Genomic DNA, 22906 nt, shown 5'->3' with positions numbered 1-22906 from the left:
TCATGAACAAAGTGTGCCAGGATGCTTACGAACATTGTTCCATAAAGTGAAGCTATCCTATAATGAATTAATAGCAGACATGTAGACATGATAATTAGAACAAGAAAACGAGAGATTGTATAAACTGCTCTACAAGAAAGAAGTCAAAAGATCAGCTGTCTCATCAGGTATTGCCGATCAGGAAAAAGAGAGTATATACTGCCGAACTTCCTCGTCTTGAGCCCGATCCAATGCTGTTCTTCCCTCAACATCTGTGACATCATATTTTGCTCCAGCTCTCATCAATTCTTGTATTTTAGGCTTGTCTCCCTCTGATGCAGCCAAGAGTAACAAGATGTCAACAGGGTGTATTCCTTTACTAAGCAAAGCCTCCATTTTATCGTAGGTGCCTTCGGTGGCAAGCATGCCCATATAGTTGAAATACTGTAAATGACATGCACAAATACCCAAATCCATAAGATTTTAAGTCCAGAAACAAAAATTTTCTTGATTTGCCTAATTCTTTCAACTAAACAGGCACTAGATGAGATGAGATGATATCAGAAGGAGAAAACATGAACTCACCGTAAGCTTCACAAACAAACAACCAACATAATTGTTCAATGTGTTAAGAAAAGAATGGGCTAGTGAGCATCAAGTTAAGATGAAAGGGAGAATCTAGTGTAAGTTTGACGATGGTACCCAAACTCTATTAGCAGTTGTGCGTGTCTTGTGTGGTCATCTATTGCCTGCGAGCCTCAGTTTGAGTCACAAGAGGACATTAGGAGCTTTGACATTGTATTTGTCTGTCATTTTGTATCAAACGAGGACAAAATGACAGACAAAAGTGTCAGCTTGCCCTCCCACTTTCATTATCCATCATTGATCCTTCGAGATCAGCCAACCCCCCTAATTCTCTCATCCCCCTACTATTGTTTAGTGCCCACATTGACGTGTAGAGCTGCGTGTTGGGGCTGACTGTTGCACCCTTATACCTTCAGCCATTGCAGTCACATTGTTCCTTCTCTCTCTTACATTCTCACTTTGTCTCATTCTTTCCGTGTTCACTTTCCTCTTTCTGTTGCACGCACCCACATGGTATCAAACTTACTACAAAGCCATGCGTGGGAGCTAGAGATCTTGAAGAGGAGTGTGCTGTCCACGACAAAACTTGCCCGGTGTCATCCTCATGTGCTTCTAGGCAGCCTCTACTAGGCTGGGTGGCACCATTACTGACCCTAGGTGGCCTATATCAGGCTGCACAGCATCATTTTGTAGGTTCAGATCCACGTTTCTTGCAGGCAGCCCCTTGTTCAATCTGCATTTCAGCACAAGCAGCCCTTATAACTCTGCATTCTGTGCACGCAGGTCATCAATCCTCCTGGGCAGTACCTTTGCAGGCTGGAAGAAACTACCCTCTATGGTCATGCCACATGGAGTGTCTCCTCCACGACTGTTCTGGGATGTTGTTACTATCCCTATACCTCGACCTACCACGGATCCTCATGATGATCTGATTGCGGATTCGGCAGCTTTATAGGATTAGTTGAATACCAAAGGCCGCTTTTTTTTCTTCTTGAGTTGTACATATTTTGTGCTCGTGCATGTTAGACAGATCCACACCATTGCAAAGGTTTGGAGATTGACATCTCTCTTTTGAATCCGGACATTTGGGCATCACATATCTCGAGTTGAAGCTATGATAGCTTTTTATTGCAAATTCCCCTATGCTGAGGGTTCACATCCGTAGGATGGAGGAGATTCGAGATGTGCCTGCATCTCTTGGTTTAGACATTTCTTTGGAGGACCTCATTGTGACACTTCTCTCACATCTTCCGTCATCGATATATGATGTGTTTCACTTCTCATAGCCGGGAGACTCACACTTGGGAGAAGCTACTCCCATTGGTGCTCGAGTAGGATGCACATCACGGTGAGTCAAATTTTGGGGCTTGTGCACATGGCCATGATTATGCGGCTTTCTCTACAGGTATAGGACCAGCCAAGTAGAAGAAAGGGAAAAGGAAGAGGTTGGAGTCATCTTCCGACTCTAATTCAAATCTTGTGGGAAAGCATAGAGAATATCCCATGTTTCCTCATTGTGGGAAGACCTCGCACCTCGAGGAGAAGTGTTGGAGGATACCCTCACCTTCAACCTCTTCTTTGTCACCTACTATTACCACCAAGTCCATGTTTTGGGCAGCTGAGTTGTACTTATAAGACTCAAGACCCTATCGTACACATTTATCATGCGATCACTACTCTTGGACTCTTGGTTCGTTGGTTGACACATCTATACACCCGCATGGAGTGGATTGCTTGTCTGGGACACCAATCCTTGCGATGTGGTTGTGACTCATAATGCTGCTAGCTCCTAAGCTTGTATGTAAACTTGTTTGGCTCTATGGTTGGAATGTGAGTTTAATGTGGAGTCCCCTTTATTTGTGGATATGGCTTGTGTTGTCTCGTGTGTAGGTTGGATCCTAGGGGGACATTTTGCATTGAGCCTCCAATTGTATCTAGGATGGATCCATGTTGGATAGACCCATGGGCTTCCCCTTCCTTCCAAGTTACCTGTTCACACTCCTTCGTCTAGGACTCCTCCCCCTCCTTCCTCTCTAGTTGCTTTTGTTGGGAATAAAGGGCCATCGTGCCTTTTACATGTCCACGGGTGTGAACACACCCTTAGCACATTTGTGTATATATATATATATATATATATATATATATATATATATATATATATATATAAAAGCCTAAAGAGGTACACTTGTCATTGTACCCAAGAACGTCGTGCTCACTCCCCTCTCTACCCTGCACTCTCTCTCTCTTTTTTTTCGTAAACTCTCTCTCTCTTTTTTTTTCGTAAACTCTCTCTCTCTCTCTCTCTCTCTCTCTCTCTGTGTGTGTTGTGAGAAAGCATTGCATGTCTCGATCCTCGCGCTCCAGGGTGTAACAAACTAGTATCAGAGCTCACAGGTCATGCACGCTTTCCAGAGTCATTAACAGTCGTTAGACTGAGTGACAAACGAGCAGGAGCTTACAGTCATCACATTGAGTGTCCAAGCAAATAGGAAGTGTCGCAGGCGAGCAAGTGTTGCAAGTGTTGCAAGAGTCCCAGGTGGGGCTCTACGAGTAGCAGACGACAGTTTGTAGACATCACCGCAAGGCACACGATAGGTCATGGACAGGGGGTTAGGTAACTGACGCGCTGCCAAGCAAAAGGGTCAGGTAGCTAACGCACAGCGACTGACGGTCAGGCGAGCTGACGACACATGCTAACAGGCGCTAGACGGGATGCGACACACGCGGACAGGCGCCAAACGAGACAAACTCTTTTCTTTCATCATTTTTTGTCAAATTCCTGAAATTTTTCCTTCTCCCCTTTGTTGGGTATTCATATGCACAAGCACAATGTGCAATTTTGACTTATTTTGGGGGGTTTCACATTTTAGTGAATTTTTTTCAATTTCACTAAAATTTGTGCATACCAAACCCGAGAAATTTGGGGATTTGTCCAGATTTGATACAAGTAAGACACAACAGTGATATTTGTCTTAGAAATTCCAAGGATTTGTGACATTTTGCCTCTGACATTTGGGGCTTTTCATGTACATGCAAGAATTGGGCTGAAATTTACTCAATTTCTCGACATTGATGCACATTGGACCCTGTGCAATTTGGAGCTTTTGCTGTTCGAGCAAAATTTGTGTGTCATTTGGTCATTTTATGTACATGCGGGTTTAGTTCCATGCAATTTGGACATATAGCACTTGAAAAATTTGGGGATTTTGCTGAAATCGCTCTATTTTGGCAAAATTGGTCTATTCTGTGCATTTTAGAGACAATGCAGATGTATAATTGATGCTTTGAGCACAAAAATTTTGGGGCTTTTGACCGTGCGTGTCAAATTTTGTACCCGTGGATGCATGTATAACAGAAATTGCAGCTAAAATTTGGGACTTCTCATGTAATGTGATGTATTTGTCCTTGGAACAGCTGTAATCAGTTGTGGAGTGCTATAAAACAAGGTTTAGTGCTTCTGAAAATTTATTGGCAAGTCTGAAATTTCTGCTTTTACGTGGTCATTTATTGCTGGTTGGTACTTGCTTGTACCTTGGTGGACCTGCATTTGCTAAATTTTTTGGTCACATTTGGGCTGAAAATCATGGTTGGCAGCCATGACAGCAGTAATCTCATGCACATTAAGAAGCTTGGAGCACATAACTTTGCAGTCTGGCAAAAACAATGCTATAATATCTTGTTGCAAAAGAAGAAGGCAAAGTCGATTAAGACCAAAGAGGCAAAGCCCGCAGACATGGAACAGGAAGATTGGGATGAGTTAAATGAGCTTGCACGCTCAACCATCGAGCTATCGATTTCTGATTCCTTATTATTTAACATTGAAGGTTTGGATTCTGCCTATGCTATTTGGACTCGATTGGAAGAACTATATGCCCAGAAGAGTGCCGCAAGCAATATTTATTGGTTGAAAAAGCTTATGGATTTGCGTATGAAAGAGGGTACAACAATGTCTACTCACTTGAGTGAGTTTAACTCCATTTTCAACCAGATGGTTGCCTTGTTGAAGTTCTTGATTGATAAAGAATTTAAGGCTACGTTCTTGCTTTGCACTCTGCCAGAGAGTTGGGATATATTCAGGACTGCTATGAGCAATTCTAATGCGATCCTTTTGTATGCTAATGTAGAGAGTACTCTACTCATGGAAAAAATGAATTGGCAGAACAATGCATTCAATAAGTCTTCCAGTGCTTTGCATACTAGAGGCAGATCAAAACAGAAAGGCAAATCTGATAGCAAGGGATGTAGTAAATCACGTGGTAAGGATGTTGAATGCCATCATTGTGGCAAGTAGGGTCGCTTTAAACATGACTGCTACAAATGAAAGAAAGAGAAAGAAAAGGGCAAGAAGACATATAATAGCAGAGAGAGAAGAAAGAGAGTCAATCTAAGAAAAGCAGTGTCAAAATTAAAGAGGTGAATGTAGTCACTCATGACAGTGATAGTGGTAATGATGTACTCTTTGTCTCTTCACACTTTAGTACACATGCTTTACTTGCAGATACAGATGATGACATGCACACTTGGATTCTAGATTCAAGTGCTTCCTTTCATGCCACCCCTCATCGTGAGTGGTTTTCTTGTGAGAGTGCGCAACGGAAGAACACAAACACAGAGGAGAGGAGAGAGAAAGCAGGGAATGAAGGAAGAAAGTCTGCACTAACTGAGATGAATGCTGAATACACTGAAATGGACAGAGCAGTCCCTGCACGCAGCCCGGAGCGTTAGTGAGGGCACCAAAACAGACTGGAAGCAATGGCAGCACCAATGCCGGAGCGGGAGACGATGGAGATAGTGCTGTACCTGCAGAATACAATGCTGGAATGACCCGGGGGGCTGCTATAAATAGCCCCCAGGCCAGTAAACTGGCCGACCTGGCCAGATTTGGCCGACCAGCCAGATCTGGCCGACTTTGGCCAGATCTGGCCGACCTGCCCAGAAAACTGGGCCGACTGCACAAAAACAGCCCAGTATGGGCTGTGTGTCTCCCGCAGGCTGTGGACTGATGAAAACAGCCAGTAAAGGACTGACAGAGCTCCTCTGTCTCCTGTCAGACTCTGACAGGAGCTCACAACCAGGAGATGACAGACTGAGAATGATAAAGAGCAGGCTAACACCCCCTCTCAGATCCTGGGAGGGTCTGAAGACCCAAGAACCGCATGTGATGAAGCAAAGAAGCCTGAGGCAAAGGCTTCGTAAAGAGATCAGCGGCATTGGCCGCTGTAGGACAATAGACCACCACCAGCTCCGAATCCACGATCCGCTCTCGAACATAGTGATACTGAACCTCAATGTGCTTCGTGCGAGCATGAAACACCGAGTTCTTGGCCAGAGCAAGAGCACTCTGGTTATCCACGCGCAGCTCCGTAGGTCCGGTCTGGGAAAAGCCAATCTCCGCTAGTAAGCGACGGAGCCAAACTGCCTCCATAGCGGTCGAACATAGGGCCCCATACTCAACCTCTGTAGAAGAAAGTGCCACAGTAGGCTGCTTCTTGTTGCTCCAAGAGACAGCACCGGAGCCAAGGGTGAAAGCATAACCTATAGTGGATCGTCTCGAATCCACATCACCTGCCCAATCAGAATCACTCCATCCAGAAAGGGTAATCCCATCTCCATACATGATCCCGAAGGATCGAGTCCCCTGTAAATAGTGAAGAACCCGCAAGGCTGCCTGCCAATGATCCTGGGTAGGAGTCTTCATAAAAGAAGACAATAAAGCCACCACAAAAGAGATATCCGGCCTAGTGTGAAGCAGCCAGATGAGAGAGCCGACAAGGCACCTGTAACGAGTGGCATCTGTAAGGGGAACTCCATCTGTCAAAAGCTTGGACTCTGGGTCCATGGGGCATGAGATAGGCCGACACGCAGCCATATCAAACTCCGAAAGAAGCTCGGAGATGTACCTGTGCTGTGAGATAAAAATGCCCTGGGCCATCTGATAGATTTCCAGGCCTAGAAAGAAGTGAAGGATCCCTAGATCCATCATGTCAAACTCCTGCTGAAGAATGGACCGAGTATACTCCACCTGCTGAGTGTCGCTCCCTGTAATGATAAGATCATCCACATACAAGATAAGGAACACAGAAAGAGAATCCACAACTCGTAAGTAGAGATTGGGATCATAAGCGGAGCGCGCAAAGCCACTCTGTAGAAAGAAGCGGTCAATCCGCTGGTACCAAGCACGAGGAGCCTGCTTCAGGCTATAAAGAGCCTTCCGCAGCCTGTAGACATGATCCTCCTTCCCCTGCACAAGAAAACCAGGAGGCTGTGAAACATAAATCTCCTCCTCAAGAACGCCATTCAGAAAAACACACTTGACGTCTATCTGATAAACAGGCCAACGGTGGTGAGCAGAAAGAGCCAAAAGAACTCGAATGGTGGACATCCTGGCTGTAGGTGCAAAAGTCTCGAAGTAATCCAAGCCTGCGCGCTGTGCAAAACCCTTAGCAACAAGCCTAGCCTTATGCTTGTCCAAGGAGCCATCTGCAAGATACTTGGTCTTAAAGACCCATTTCACACCTATCACCTTCCGTTTCTCGGGACGCGGAACAAGCTCCCAAGTATGGTTTCGCTCGATGGAATCGAGCTCGGCCTGCATAGCCTGTCTCCAAATATCCTGTGCAAGAGCCTCCTCCACAGTGGAAGGCTCGGAATCCTGAAGAATCTGTGACATAAGAGCATAGTTCACACATAGTGAACTATCCCGCTGGGCCTGTAAACGTGCTGAGCGACGTGGACTTGTAGAAGAAGCAGGAAAGTGAGTAACACTTGAATCCTGCATGAGCCGGCGATACCATAAAGGAATCTTGAGAGACTCCTGCTGCTGTGAGAGAGACCGGGGGGTCTCCGGAACCTGCAAAGCACCCAAATCGGAGAGGGACTCCCTCTCACCGAATGAAGGTAGATCCTCCGCATCAGAAGAAGGCTGTATATCCCGTGAAGATCCCGAAGTGGAGGTGGAAGAGCTCGTAGAAGACGGAGTCACATCCACCAAAGGGGAAAGGGAAGCTGAAGGAGGAGGAATAGGGGGGGTGCTAAGGGGCATCCTGGAAGGAAGAGAAGGTGGGGGGGGGGGGGGGGAGTCTGTCGATGACGAAGAAACATCTGTAATGGAACCATCAATCGGATCCTCAGAGGCCGAAGCCTCATCAAAGATCACATCCCTGCTCACCTCAACCTTCTGCGTCGTCGGGTCGTAGAGCCGATATACCTTCGTGGTCGTGCTATAACCCACGAAGATAAGCTTTCTCGACTTAGAGTCGAACTTCGTCTTCCTCTTCTTCTTGTCCACATGGACAAAAGCATCGCACCCAAAGATGCGAAAATGGGACACGAAAGGCTTCTTGCCAAAGAAAGCCTCATAAGGAGTCATGTCCTGTAAAGCTGAAGTCGGAGAGCGGTTGCAAATATGCACCGCTATAGCCACCGCCTCACCCCAAAGGAAATGAGGAAGACTCCTATGCTCCAGCATAGATCGGCCATCTCCACCATGGTCCGATTCGCACGCTCCACCACACCATTCTCTGATGGTGTGTTCGGATGGGAATACTCCACCCAAATACCATGATCCCTGCAAAACTGAGAGAAAAGGTGAGAAGTGAACTCGCCACCGTGATCAGCTCGAACGCCACGAACCTTGGAAGTTGTTTGAGTCTCCACAAATACCTGCCACTCACAGAAACGGAAGTATGCCTCGCTCTTGTACTCCAAGAAATAAGGCCACAGATAACGACTAAAGTCGTCCACAATCAGCATCAAATACCTGGCCTTCCCAGGGGAGGCCGTGCCCATAGGTCCGCAAAGGTCGGTGTGAACCAACTCAAGCGGAGAAGTAGCCCTCCTAGAAGCAACCTGAGGGTGAGGCTGCCTGTGCTGCTTGCCCCTCAAGCAGCTAGGGCACAAAGTGTGAAGAGGAGGGAAATCAGGAAATCCCTCCACCATCTTCCTCCTAGAAGCCCGCCGAAGAGAATCGAGGTTCAAATGACCATACCGAGCATGCCAAAGCAGCCCAAGCTCATGGGAAGTCCTCGCAGCCAAGGCTGTGAGCGTATAAAGCCCACTCTCTTGTGTACCTGTCCAAAGAGCATCACCTGTAGAAGCATCCTCCACTGTGACTGCATCCTGTGTAAAAATGACTCGGGTACCTAGCTGAGTAAGGCCATGCACAGATAATAGGTTAAAACCCAAATCAGGAACATAGAGAACTTTGGCGGAGGAAGACCGCCTGTCAGAAAACATAGGTAAAGTCCCCACGCCTCGAACAAGGATTGTAGAGTTGTCACCAATGGTGACTGTAGCCCCTCTGGAACGAAGATCCTGAAGCCAATCCTAACGGAAGGTCATATGTGAAGATGCTCCACTGTCGACGAGCCAAGGCTTCTCCTGTGTGGTAGAAGCTAGGGTTGTATCCTCCTCAACAAAGACATGCACAAACGCAGATTCTGTTGTGGCTGGGGCCGCCTTCGAGTCCTTCTCCTTAGGCTTCAAATGGGAATATTTCTGCCAACACTTCTCCTCGGGATGAGTGCCCTTCTCACAACGGGGACATTTGGGCTTCTTCTCCTTCGCATCCGTCTTGTCCTCCTCCTTGTCCTTGGCCTTCTCCTTCTTTTGTTTCTTCTTCTTGCCGCCACCTATGCCGGCTGTAAATGCCTTGGTGGAGCCACTGGCTCCCACCTCTTTGAGTCGCTCGTCATGCTCCAAGACAAGCGGGGAAAACTCCTCCCATAGGAGTGTCTCACGGGTCCTCGAGGTGATGAGGCTGGTATAGAAGACATCATAACGGGGTGATGGCAGCTGAGTCAACAGAATCATCGCCATATCCTCAGACGATATCATACGACCAAGAGAGGCTAACTCGCCTCGCATATCCTCCATCTTCGTGATGTGCTCCTTCATGGAAGGAGAATCATCAAGACTGAGCATCCGCAACTTCTTCTCCAAGGAAATCTTGTGGGCAAACGTCTTGTGCTGATACAAAGATGCAAGCTTTCTTCCACACTTCCGCCGCGGACTGTAACCTGTGAACATGTACAAGAACGGAATCATGTAGACTCATAAAAAGAAAGAAACGGGCTCGAGAGTTGAGCCTATCCCATAAGGCTGCACGGTCCATAGAGGTGCCATCGGACGAATCCGCGGGGGGACGGTCGATGGGTGAAGAAACAAGCTCCCAAAGGTCAAATGTATCTAGGATGCAGGCCACCTTGCATGACCAGAGGGAGTAGTTGGAACCATCCAACTTATCTTCCTTCGGAAAGGAAGGAAGAATCGGCACCTGAATAGAGGGAATCAAGGAAGGCATCCGCACATCTGAAGTAGTCTTCACGGAAGATACCTTCGCGGTAGATGGAACCCTCTGAGATGCATGGACTGAAGAAGGACGAGTGCGAGGAGGTTCTTCCCGACGTCGAACCTCATGATAATCCTGCCTCCGCTCAGAGGAATGATGAGAAAGAAGCTCATCCTCTGAGTCATCAAAGCCTGAAAACTGGTAAGACATCTTCCGATCTGCAAAATACCAAAGAAAGTTGTGCCGATGTTGAAATATGACCAGCAGTGTGGTCACCAACCACCAAGGCGCAGGCTGAGAATGCCTACAAACACTTGGATCTGCAAAACGCAAAGATAACTGATGACGATCACCAGAAAAGAGACCACCAGCACCAGGAAACAGCCAGGAAAGGAGTCGCCAGCAGGAAATGTGTCGCCTGGAGTGGAAGCGACCAGCAGAATAGCAAAACGCAGCCTTTAGATGAGTCGCCCAACAGAAGGAGGGACAGCCTAGTGGAAAACGCAGGATTGTTGGGTCGCTGGATGACGTGGCAGCCTCTGTAGACAGCGTGGACAGAAAACACAGGCTGAAAAGCCTCCAAAAGAAGTCGCCTGGCAGTTGTTGATCAGATGGCAGCAGCAGCAAGGTATCTCACTCCTGAGGGTATGTCCTCCGTGCTCTCAATCAGGCGATGATACCATGTGAGAGTGCGCAACGGAAGAAGAACACAAACACAGAGGAGAGGAGAGAGAAAGCAGGGAATGAAGGAAGAAAGTCTGCACTGACTGAGATGAATGCTGAATACACTGAAATGGACAGAGCAGTCCTTGCACGCAGCCCGGAGCGTCAGTGAGGGCACCAGAACAGACTGGAAGCAATGGCAGCACCAATGTCGGAGCGGGAGACGACGGAGACAGTAAACCTGCAGAATACAATGCTGGAATGACTGGGGGGGCTGCTATAAATAGCCCCCAGGCTAGTAAACTGGCTGACCTGCCAAATCTGGCCAACCTGGCCAGATTTGGCCGACCAGCCAGATCTGGCCGACTTTGGCCAGATCTGGCCAACCTGCCCAGAAAACTGGGCCGACTGCACAAAAACCAGTATGGGCTGTGTGTCTCCCACAGGCTGTGGACTGATGAAAACAGCCACTAAAGGACTGACAGAGCTCCTCTGTCTCCTGTCAGACTCTGGCAGGAGCTCACAACCAGGAGATGACAGACTGAGAATGATAAAGAGCAGGGTAACATTTCTGACTATACACGGGGGTCAACATGGTGTTGTCCATCTTGGGAACAACTATGCATGTGACATTGCAGGTATTGGCAATGTATAGTTGCAGTTTCAGCATGGATCTATCTTCACACTTCAGCATGTACAGCATATACCTCAACTCAAGAAGAGCTTGATTAGCACAAGGCAACTAGATGACAATGGATTTCATACCACCTTTGGTGATGGGAAATGGAAGATCTGTAAGGGATCTAGAGTGATAGCCAGAGGTTGTAAAAGTAATACCTTATATCCTCTCCATGTATCTAATGTGCGTGACCATGTTGTTGCCGTAACCGAGCAGCCTAGTGTTTCTTTGTGGCATGGCCGGTTGGGACACATGAGTCAAACTAGAATGAAAGTGCTTTCTCGTTTGGGTTACTTGCCTTGTCTTCGTTATGCTGATTTTGAGCATTGTGATCATTGTGTTTATGGTAAACATGCACAGATGTCTCATACGAAGTCTCTTTCGCTGAAATCTTCTCCTCTAGAGTTAGTACATTCCGATGTATGTCAAATGTCAAAGTTATCTTTAGGGGGAGAGAAATACTTTGTCACCTTTGTCGATGATGCTACACGAAAGGTATGGGTTTACCCTATTCGTAGCAAGGACGAAGTGCTTGACAAGTTTAAAAAATTCTTGGCATTGGTTGAAAATTAGACTAATAAGACACTTATGTGTCTTTGCTCTGACAATAGTGGGGAATATGTGTCCAAGGCCTTTCAGGCATTTTGTGACAGCAAAGGGATAAAGAGGGAGCTTACTGCCCCTCATAATCCACCCCAAAATGAAGTTGCAAAGCGTATGAATTGGACCATACAGGACAAGGTCCATACGATGCTGTCTCATGCTGCTTTACCTCGTGGTTTTTTAGCAAAGCCCATTATGACAACCGTACACTTAATTAATCGGTCACCAAACACGTCTTTGGGGGAGGGGAGTTTCCCAAGAAGCATGGTCAGGCAAGCCACCTTCGTATACACACTTGAAAGTGTTTGGTTGCGAAGCATTTGTGCACATACGTAAGAAAGAATGCAACAAACTTGAGCCAAAGTCCTGTACACGTATTTTCCTAGGATATGGCGATGAAGGTGAAATGGGGTATAGATTATGGGATCCTGAGAAAAGAAAAGTAGTACACAGCAATGATGTTATCTTCTGAGAAGATCACATGCACAAACAGCCCGAAAGAACAGAGGAAGTCCGTAGGGTTGTATCTGGGAAAAAATACCTTTTGGATAGCAAAATGTGCCCGCTGTACAGCAACAAATATCTGCTGGCTATACAGCAGCAAATACCTGTTGTAAATGAACCTGCGAATGCATAAAATAATGCTGAAAATGGTCAGCCAGCTATTGCCCATAATGATGAGTCACTAAATGTGTAGGAATAGCCAGGACAACAAGCTGCTAATGCTGATTTGCAGGCTGAAATGCTAGAACAACAAGCTGAAAATGAAAATTTGCAGGAACAACTAGCAAATAATGATCATTGGGTTAGGAGATCGTCTAGGGCTACTAGATAACCTGATAGATTTGTTCTTGGTGCAAACAATGTGGCTAATTATATCATGTCGACACATTGTGGTGAACCATCTTGCTTCAAGGAAGCAATGGACAGACACGCCAGCAAGAAATGGTATAAAGCCATGTTATCAGAGATGGAATCTCTTGAGAAAAATGGCACTTGGGACTTGGTGTAGTTGCCTAAAGGGCAGAAAACCCTTCCATGCAAATGGGCTTACAAGATGAAGGTCACTTCTAGTTCCTTGCCAAAGTACAAAGCAAGATTGGTTGCGAAGGGATACAAGCAGGAATATGAAATTGACTTTGATGAGATCTTCTCTCCTGTAGTCAAGATGACTACATTGAGAGCCATTTTGGGCTTGGTTGCAGTTGAAGATATGGAGCTCATATAGATGGATGTAAAGACTGCATTCTTACATGGTAATCTGCATGAAGACATATATATACACTAGCCTGAAGGTTTTCTGGCAAAAGGGAAAAAGAAGATGGTATGTAAACTCAAAAGGAGTTTGTATGGGCTGAAACAAGGACCAAGAGAATGGTATCATAAGTTTGATACATTTATGCAGTCTCAAGGTTTTCATAGAAGCCAAGTGGATCACTGCTAGTACACCAAGAAGGCAGCAAATAGCAACCTGATTATCTTGGTTCTCTATGATGATGACATGCTGATTGCTGGTAGGGATATTCATGCCTTAGACTCACTGAAGCAAAGTCTTCATGGCAGCTTTGACATGAAGGATCTTGGTGATGCAAATCACATTCTTGGCATGCGAATACTCAGAGATAGATCAAAAGGATTACTCTATCTATCTCAATAGGAGTATATCTCCAAGGTTTTACAACGTTTCAATATGGAGCGAGGGAAAACAATTGGGGTTTCATTGCCTCCATATGTGAAACTCAGTGCAGAGGACAACCCTACATTGAATGATGAGAAGGTTGAAATAGCTAAGATACCATATGTTTCAATTGTTGGCAATTTGATGTATGCTATGGTTGCTAACACATCTTGATATTGCCTTTGTAGTGGGAGTGGTTAGCAAACACATGGCAAACCCTGGTAAAAAGCATTGGGAAGCAGTGAAAGATATTATGAGATACCCGTTAGAGTGCTATCATGCTAGTACGGAATCCCATCTTTCATGCAACAACGAAGCACATACAAGTGAAGTATCACTTCATTAGAGATGTACGGAATCCCATCTTTCATGCAACGACGAAGCACATACAGGTGAAGTATCACTTCATTAGAGATGTACTTGACAGCAAGAGCATTGAGCTTGTCAAAATGCATACAGATGATAATCCTGTAGATTTTCTCACGAAGGGTCTTCCAACAGAGTGGTTTGCTCATTGCTGATAGATAATGGGAGTTGGATAGATGTATATATTTCAGCATTGTACATACCTAGACTTAGCTGATTCTCTCCCCTTAAGACACATTGCCTTTAGGTGGGAGGTTGTTGGGAATCAAGGGCCATTATGCCTTTTACATGTACACGGGTATAAACACGCCCTTAGCACATTTGTACTTTTATATATATATATATATATATATATATATATATATATCTATCTAAAAACCTAAAGAGGTACACTCATCATTGTAATTTGTACCCAAGAACGCCGTGCTCGCTCTCCTCTTTACTCTGCACTCTCTGACTCTCTATTGTGAGAAAGCATTGCGTGTCTCGATCCTCGCGCTCTAGGGCGTAATAGCTTCCCTTCTTTGATGGCTCCTTCTACTACTACTACTACTACTTCGTCTTCGAGTCTTTCTACTCCATTTGCATTCCCTTCAGTTCCTTTGGGGATGTTGAGTCGTCAAAAGGGAAGGCTTCCTCTTTGGATGAGGGGGATTTAACTTCACCTAGTGAGGGGGAGTCCCTGTCCTAGACAAGTGTATCGCAAGTGTTGAGAAACCCTTCACCCGCAGTTTGCATTTTTGCATTTTGCGTTTAGGGTTTACAACCCCAAAAAGGGGTGCCATCCTAGACTGACTATGTCTATTTATAGGCCACTCTCATTCATTCCTTACGACTGATTCATTCAATCCATCATCTCTTCTCTCCAGCCTCTCCACTACCCTCACACCCCTTCAGGAGGACATTGTAGTTCGTGGTTTGTGGCTGTCTTCATCATCTTCCTTGTGCTACGGCACCCTTGTTCCCTTATATCACATTCACTCCATGATTCAGAACTTCATCATTCCATTCATCAGAGTTTCTTCTCTCTTCTCTTCTCTTCTCCATGTTTGCCGAGTTCACTCCGTGTTTCTCCCCACAAGCCCTATTGTCTCGCTGGTACGTCATCTTTTGACATGGTATCAGGGTTGGATCTGCTCAAACAGCAACAAAGATCCTCCACTCCAGTGACGGCAAAGACCGATAGCGGGTTTGGCATCCACTTCTCTTCTTCTTCCGCTACATCAAAATCTTGTTTTTGCAGATTTCAGGTGTTTCAGCTTGCTGCCCACACCCCATTCGCAGAGGACATCTCAACCGAAGCTGTCCATTTCTGTCTCCATCAGTTGGCGCCTGATTTCCAGCCCTCTCCATGCAGTTTGGAGCTGATTCCAGCCGGGCGACTGCTATTCCTGTGCAAATCTGCTACCATACAGCCTACCGTGTCATCACAGTCCTGCTGCCTGCGTTTTTAGTCTCTCTCTCTCCTGCAGGCTGTGCTGCTTGTGTTTTTAGTCTTTCTCTCTCCTCACTTGCGCTTTTCTACTGGTTGCAATCTCTTACTGCTGGTCGCATCCTCCTCCCACAAGCAGCTCACTTCCAACCCTTCCACCCCTTGAGACAGACATTGCGATTCGTGTTTCACACTACCCTCACACCCCTTGAAGCGGACATTGCAATTCGTGGGTCATGGTGACTGACCTCTTTCTTCTTCAGCAAGGCACATTGGTATCTATGGCTTCTTTACCAACAGATGACCCAACTATTGGGTGCTCCTACTGTGGCATAACCGGACACACCACCGATGCTTGCCAACTTTGACCTTTGCTCCCCACCCCTTCAGAGTACATATCTTCCACCAAGTACTTGTGCCACCTCTCCTTTCTGGGCCACAAAGATCGTTTTGCATCGGCTATCAAGAGTACTATGCTCAAGGCAATAAGACACATCCGATGTACACTAAGTCCTTTTGAGCACATGGAGGATCGATTGGCGCTACGACCTCCTGGAGATCGACGCAATGCCAGCGACAATCTTCTCCCACCTATTTTCGGGTACAATGGCTACCATGGCCCGTGGTTCCACAGACCATTCCATCAAGAGACAGTGATTGTTTGATATCGTCTCCTCGTTAGTCTGCTCCTTCGAGAGACAGTGGCTGCTCGACTCCTTCCTCTTCTTCGACTACCCAGTCTGCTCCACTGAGAGAGAGCGATTGTTGTCCACCTCTTACTCATTCTAAGCCCCACCCTTCCCCACCCTCGACTACTCAGGATCGAGAGGCTACCTCTGGGAGCTCTTCGACACCCCAAATACCTTCTTCAGCACGACGGGCGGCACTTCCTTTGTCATCAGACATTTCGGAGTCCGTGATCCATGAGTTTTTGGATTCCTTATCTACTTTAAAGGGGGATGTTATTTATTTGCCCTCAGAGGGGGCATCTACTTCTTCGACTTCAGTGGGGGCCCTTCCATCTCCCACCTCAGAGGGGGAACCTACTCCACATGAAGTTCTTTACCCATCCTCTACTTTCTTGGGGTGGCTATCTTTGACCAGTCATCTCTTCTACTGATACCCAGGATCTTCAGGTACCACCTAGATCGGGATCTCGGAGATTCAGCCGCGACTTGATGAGGAGGCCTTCGTATTCCTTCCACCATGGATGCACGGAGCTAGTGTCTTCTCTCCCGGGGTTGAGTTTCGGGTTCTCCAATTCACTCTGTCTACTGTTCTTTACTGCAGGTTCCCTTTCTGATGGAAATCTTGGATCTTAGAGATCCTCTAATTTTCTTCCTCCTCTTCTCTTCTTGCCTTGGTCACTTGGTCAACATGGAGCCACCTCCTGAGATTCGAGTATAGGCATATCCTTATGGTTCTTGGCACCACACAAAGTCCGACATTCCTCCTATGCATTGCATGTTTTCATCATCTTTGTACTAGGGCACTTGGGCAAGTGAACAATTTTCCCACGAGGGACACTGTCTAAGTGGCACCTGCTGCATGAGCATTCTTCCCCATGTAGTATTGCATCTCCACCTCACTCTTCTGTTGTTCCCCTTTTTGGGCCTAAGAGGGGGTGTTGAGAAACCCTTCACCCGCAGTTTGTGTTTCTGCGTTTTGCATTTAGGGTTTGCAGCCCCAAAAAGGGACGCCATCCTAGACTAACTATGCCTATTTATAGGCCACTCTCTCATTCATTCCTTACGGCTGATTCATTCAATCCGTCACCTCCTCCCTAGCCTCTTCATTACCCTTACACCCCTTCAAGAGGACATTGCAGTTCGTGGTTTGTGGCTGTCTTCATCATCTTCTTTGTGCTACCGCACCCTTGTTCCCTTGTATCACATTCACTCCATGATTCAGAACTTCATCATTCCATTCATCATCTTCTCTCTTCTCTTCTCTTCTCCATGTTTGTCGAGTTTACTCCGTGTTTCTCCCCGCAAACCCTACTGTCTCACTGGTATGCCATCTTTTGACAGCAAGTACCAAAGGCTACTCGGTCTTCTTTGTAGCAAGATGAGCTTATCACCATTCCTCAGAGGTACTGAAGGCTTATGCAAAAATCCAATGCTTTCCACTTTTTTGCTACCCCTTTAGGCCCACATAGATCAATCAAATTATAGGCCCAGTAGGATAGTTCACTTTGTGTGAACTATGCCTTTACGTCACAAATTCTTTAGGATCATGAGCCTACTGTAGTTGATGAGGCTCTTGTACACGATATTTGGCATCGTGCTATATAGAAATTCAATTCTATCAAGCGTAATCAGACTTGGAAGTTGGTTCCGCATCCACGAAAGCAGAAGCTGATTAGTGTACATCGGGTCTATAAGACCAAGTACTTGGCTAATGGATCCTTGGACAAGTATAATGCTAGGCTTGTTGCTAAGGGATTTGCCTAGAGGACTGGATTGGATTACTTTGAGACCTTTGTACCTACAGCTTGAATGTTCACTATTTGAGCTATCTTAGCTCTTGTAGCTCATTATTGTTGACCACTTTTTTAGATGGATGTGAAGTCTGCCTTTTTGAGTGTTGTCTCAAAGAAGGAGATTTATGTCTCACAACCTCTTGGTTTTCTTGAACAACGGAAGGAGGACCATGTTTATAGTTTGTGGAGAGCCCTCTATGGCCTCAAGCAAGCTTCTGAAGCTTGGTACGAGAGGATTGATTAATTCTTCTTACAAAGTGGCTTCCATCTATCAAATCATGACCCCAACCTTTATAATTATAAGGTTAAGGGTGACAAGTGTATAATCATCATCTTGCATGTAAATGACTTGATTATAATAGGAAGTGCCTCATAGGAGGTTGATCAAACATGGGAGATCTTGTGACAAGAGTTTGACATGATGAATGTAAGGATCCTAGACTCCTTCCTTCACTTAGAGATCTATCAAATGGCACATGACATCTTCATATCCCAGTATACGTACGTCTCTGAGTTACTTTCAAAGTTTAGTATGGTCAAGTGTCAACCTATTTGTTACTCCATGGACCCAGAGTCCAAGCTTTTGGCTGTTGAAGATTCCCTTCTAGAAGCTACCCACTACAGGTGCCTTGTTAGTTCGTTGATCTAGCTTTATTTACACTCAACGAGCATTTTCTTTGTGGTGGCATTGTCATCTTCTTTTACGAAGACTCTTATGTAGGCTCATAGGAGAGCCACTTTGAGAGTTTTGCATTATTTATAGAGAACTTGATCCTACGAGATCGTATACAAAGGGAAGTGGGGGGGGGGGGGGGGGGGGGGGGGGCGCGGAGTGGTGGGTGGGAGGGGGGTACTCTTTGTAGATGAAGTGACTCGCATGGGCTAATGATGTGGATTTGCAAGACAATCTATTATAGGCTATGCTTTCTCCCTTGGATCAGGAGCTATCTTGTGGGTTAGTAAGAAGTAACATATTGTGGCAATTTCTTCTATAGAGGCAAAGTATTGTGCCCTTTGTTATGTACCTATAGAGGTAGGTTGGCTGCATTGGATGTTGTTAGAGATTGACTTTTCATAGAAAGGATCTACTCAACAACACATAGATATCCAAAGTGCCTTAGCTCTAGCAAATAACCTTGTGTTACATGCTCGCACAAAGCACATAGAGGTTCAGTATCATTATGTACAAGAGCAAATCATGGATTTTGAGTTAGCAATGGTCTCCTATCCCACAAGGGACAATCTGGCAAACTCTTTATGAAGTCATTGCCCAAGGCTTCTATGCTTCATCACATGAGATTGTTGGATCTTCATGCACTCCCAAGATGTAAGAGGGGGTGTTAACCTGCGTTATTTAGTTTGTCAATTTGCCATCTCCCAGTTCTGAGCCCTAGTCAAAGTTGGCAGGGACAAAGGAGCTGTGACTGTGTCTTCATTCATTTTAGTGTGCATTTCTAGTACTTGTCAAGCATTTCATAGCTTGTGCTACCCTGTCAGATGTTGTCCAGTCCCAAACTACTGTGATTTTCCCTAGACCTGCCATGTTGTCAATTTTCACTGCATTAAATGCAGCTGTACTGCATTTATTTCAGTTGGACAGATTTGGCAGGTTGGCCAGAAGATCAGCAATTGGCCAGTTTCTGCTTTTCTGCTATTTATAGCATTTGTCAAGGCCGGGCAGATTATTGTCTTCTTACCTTCTGCAAGTGCTCTGACAGTTTGCAGTCTTCTCCATCTCTGTCGAAGGACTGCAAACTGCACACTCCGTCTCTGTCACTATCACCTTCTCCATCACTGTCATAGGTGCTGGCATCATTTTCCAGTCTGATCTAGTGCCCTCGCAGATGCTTTGGGCTGTGTGCAGGGACTGATCGGTCTGCTCTTGTATTCAGCATTCATCTCAGATTCAATACAGACTTCTCTTCTCTTCCTGCTCTCTTTTCTCTTCTCTTTCTCTCTCCATGTTCATGATCCTCCTTTGTTGCGCACTCTCACACAATTAGTGCAAGTAGCCGTAGGGTTTTCTATTTATAGATACTTTGTGCATTTTAGTGCATCAATGTGGATCATTCTGATCGTTGTACTTTAATTCTATTCAATTGAGTACTTTCATTGATCTTCATTATCATTTAACACATACTCTCTCTCTCTCTCAAAATCACTCACATTTGGGCCAATAATGCTAATGGTATCAGAGCTAGCTTTGCCATACCCATTGCTTGCCATCACTCGCCCTCACAACCACCATTGCCATTGAGCTCCATCCTTGCCTCTATGTCGATTCTCATCCCCAACTTCAATGATTCTATAGCCTATCAACATCAGCATTTACTTCATAGTTGTCACTATGGGCTGTACAACAAGACTACCCCCTTAGGTTGCTAAAGCTTCAGCAACCACTGATTGTGCTAGAAATACCAATGGTTGCTACCACCCTTGTCATCAATTGTTGCCAAATGTTGCCAAGGAGCCACTTTCAGCTCTTCTTGCCACTAGTAATTGCAGCCCTTGACTTTAGTCCTGCCCAGTTGCCTGGTACTAGCAGTTCTACCACCTATACCATCACCTTACCCTCTATCCATTGCTGCCCTCTTCCACTTCTGCCATTGTACAACACCTGCATAACGAAGAGCATTTGTTAGTGGTCGTGGTCATGTCCTGGTTGTGAGGCCTACACTAAGTCAATGAGGGACATCAGGAGCTTTGTCGGTGTCCACTCATTATTGTTGCTTTGATCATGTTATCCTTTGTCCTTATTTAAGGATTTTTTTTGGCTCTGCATGCCACCCGACAGTATTGTAGGATCTTATCTATGCATGGGCACACTTGTCAGTCGGTCACTAATATCATCAGCCATAACCTTCTTCTGTATCACACCTTCTTGTTCCCAATGCCCTCACTACAGCTACACTCTGTGGCGTGTGCAAGATGCTAAGCCTTGTATCAGCTTTCTTCATCATTCAGCTGAGTTCATCTTCTTGCCTTCATTCTCATTTTGCTCAAGTGTTCTTCTCCTTCTTCTGCTGTCGGTCTCACATGGTATCATCACCTGTTCACTGCAAGCAGGGTGCTCACCTTCACCAACTTCTTCCTCCATTACCATAGATATGCTTTCAATCTGTAGCATTCTGCCTTGCTTCTCCAGCTGTCCACCCATCATAGGATATGCTTGACCAAGTAGGGCATGACACACCAACGACCTATTCCTTGCTAGTCCTCGAAGAGCTCCATGGATCCACAGTCCTTCTACCTCCAAATCGAACAGAAGACTCTGTCATTCTTGGTCATCACAATATAATATTCATAGTCCCAAACTTTAAACTAAAAAGTCCGCTAGTGCAAAGCAACTGATGGCAATCTGCACATCTGCTGATCACCACAAGGCTGAGAAGCAAGAGAGAGTTCTTGCATGACCTGTTGTGAAACTATGGGCAGCCGGCTGGAGAGCTTACCTGTAGCAAACTTGGGGCTAGATAATGTTCCATAATGTCTCGTCCCAATCAATCTGGTTCTGGTTGTTACAGATAGATATGCATGTAAACTAAGAAGTTCTCCATTCATACATAATTGGGCGGCCGTACTACACTACAAAATTTGAAGAGCAAGTGTTGTACATGTGTTTTGGATCGAGGAAGCGAGAGAGCTGTTCGCTAGAGGTCACATAGGCCTATGAGACAAATATCCCTATCGGGCATGCTGTAGTAGTACAATCATGATGAATAATCTACCACTACCGAACATATGTGAGAGAGAGAAACGGGGGGCGGGGGGGTCGGGCCGGTATGTGTGCGCACGTGCGTACGCGTGCCTTGGTCTGTGTGAAAAGAAAATACCTGCTCTACATCATCTCGATCGAAGTCATTGCGGCCCTGGCTCGCATAGATACCAGCCTTCTCTGCATCCTTCCCAAACTTAAACCACGCAGTGGTGCGTGAGAGGGAGGGTGGGCAGAGACGGCGAAGTTGAGGGAGGCCCGGCCTGCCAAGTCGAGAGAAGCTCCTCAGCTGCAAATGCTGCTGCTGCTGCTGGTGCCGCCCCTGTTGCGGCTCTCGAGCACGGGCACCGGATATGGCGACTGTGCAAGGACACACCGTGGCAGCAGACGCCATGCCTTGATCTAAAATGTTATCTGGTAGTCACGAAAGGATAATTCGATCTCCATTTCCAAACTTAATATGGTAGAAACAAACAAACAAAGATATCACTAAACATAATAAGGTAGAAACAAATAAATATTAAGTTTAGAAACAAACAAACAAAGATCTCGTGATGTGAAGAGCATATGACTTATAGCAAATTCAGGCGAGAGTAAATGGACTTGTGCATGCCACTCCATTGAGTGCATGTGTTGAATCCACACCTAAGTTCATGCTTTGTGTGGAGCTCAAGCTCAACGAGAAGAGAAGCAAACACTAGGAGAGAGGAGCGGATAGAGCCCAATCGTAAGGAGAGAGAAGCTGAAATTACCATGTCAGTATCTAATCTATAGGTGTCACGTTCATTGACTCTCACCATTTTTGGAGATACTTTGATCATTGGTCACAATACCAAGAAACACACTAGTTGTTGGCCTTTTGATGTCCTCCAAGTCCATGGCGTTATAGCACGTGCAACGAACTAGTGACTTAGTGGACTTGCTCAAATCAATGAACCTATGTGTGGCATGGCCCTTACCATGGTATGTGCACTAGATTGGTTGCTAATAAGAGCACACTTTAATCAAACTTGTGTCTACCCTAGAGATGTTTGTAGTATAATCGAACCTATAAACAAGTTAATTGCAGTTTTCAATGAAGTTTTTGTGTGGCAAAAATGGCAAAAGCTAGTTCGAAATTGGTTTTGGTGTGGCATAGATGATAGAGGTTCAAATTTGCAATGCTCTTCCTCCTTTGCAATTGCCATAATCAATCTTTGCACTTGCCACTTTAGTGCCACTTACTCCTTTTCCACTGTGCTCTTTATCATCTCAATAGTCCATAATCTACCTTCTTGCCATAATGCACCTTGCCATAAGTCATTTCTCCACCTTCTTGCCACAATCCACCCTAACCTTCAATCATAATCCACCCTAACATTCAAGCATAATCCACCATCCTATCTTTTTTTTTGCCTTCAATTTGCAACTACCCTTATCATTTTCCCACATCCCT

The 22906-nt window shown here is 45.7% G+C and overlaps 1 protein-coding gene across 1 annotated transcript; it reads right to left on the bottom strand.

Moving 5' to 3' along the window:
* Positions 1–42: 42 nt before the first annotated feature.
* Positions 43–21942, bottom strand: LOC148009244 (protein LHCP TRANSLOCATION DEFECT-like). The gene is made up of 2 exons (XM_087673653.1): positions 21590–21942; positions 43–423 (listed from the first exon to the last, which is right to left on the bottom strand). The coding sequence occupies exons 1-2, from the start codon at positions 21863–21865 to the stop codon at positions 178–180; spliced, it is 522 nt and encodes a 173-aa protein (XP_087529779.1). The 5' UTR covers positions 21866–21942; the 3' UTR covers positions 43–177.
* Between the last annotated feature and the right edge of the window lie 964 nt (positions 21943–22906).

Source organism: Lygodium microphyllum, unplaced genomic scaffold (assembly GCF_053477565.2).
Source record: "Lygodium microphyllum isolate KBCC unplaced genomic scaffold, Lygodium_microphyllum_v1.1.10 scaffold_32, whole genome shotgun sequence".
In the NCBI taxonomy this organism is placed as follows: Eukaryota; Viridiplantae; Streptophyta; class Polypodiopsida; order Schizaeales; family Lygodiaceae; genus Lygodium; species Lygodium microphyllum.
Note: the sequence above shows the minus strand (reverse complement) of the source record. Positions and strands in the feature narration are given on the sequence as shown.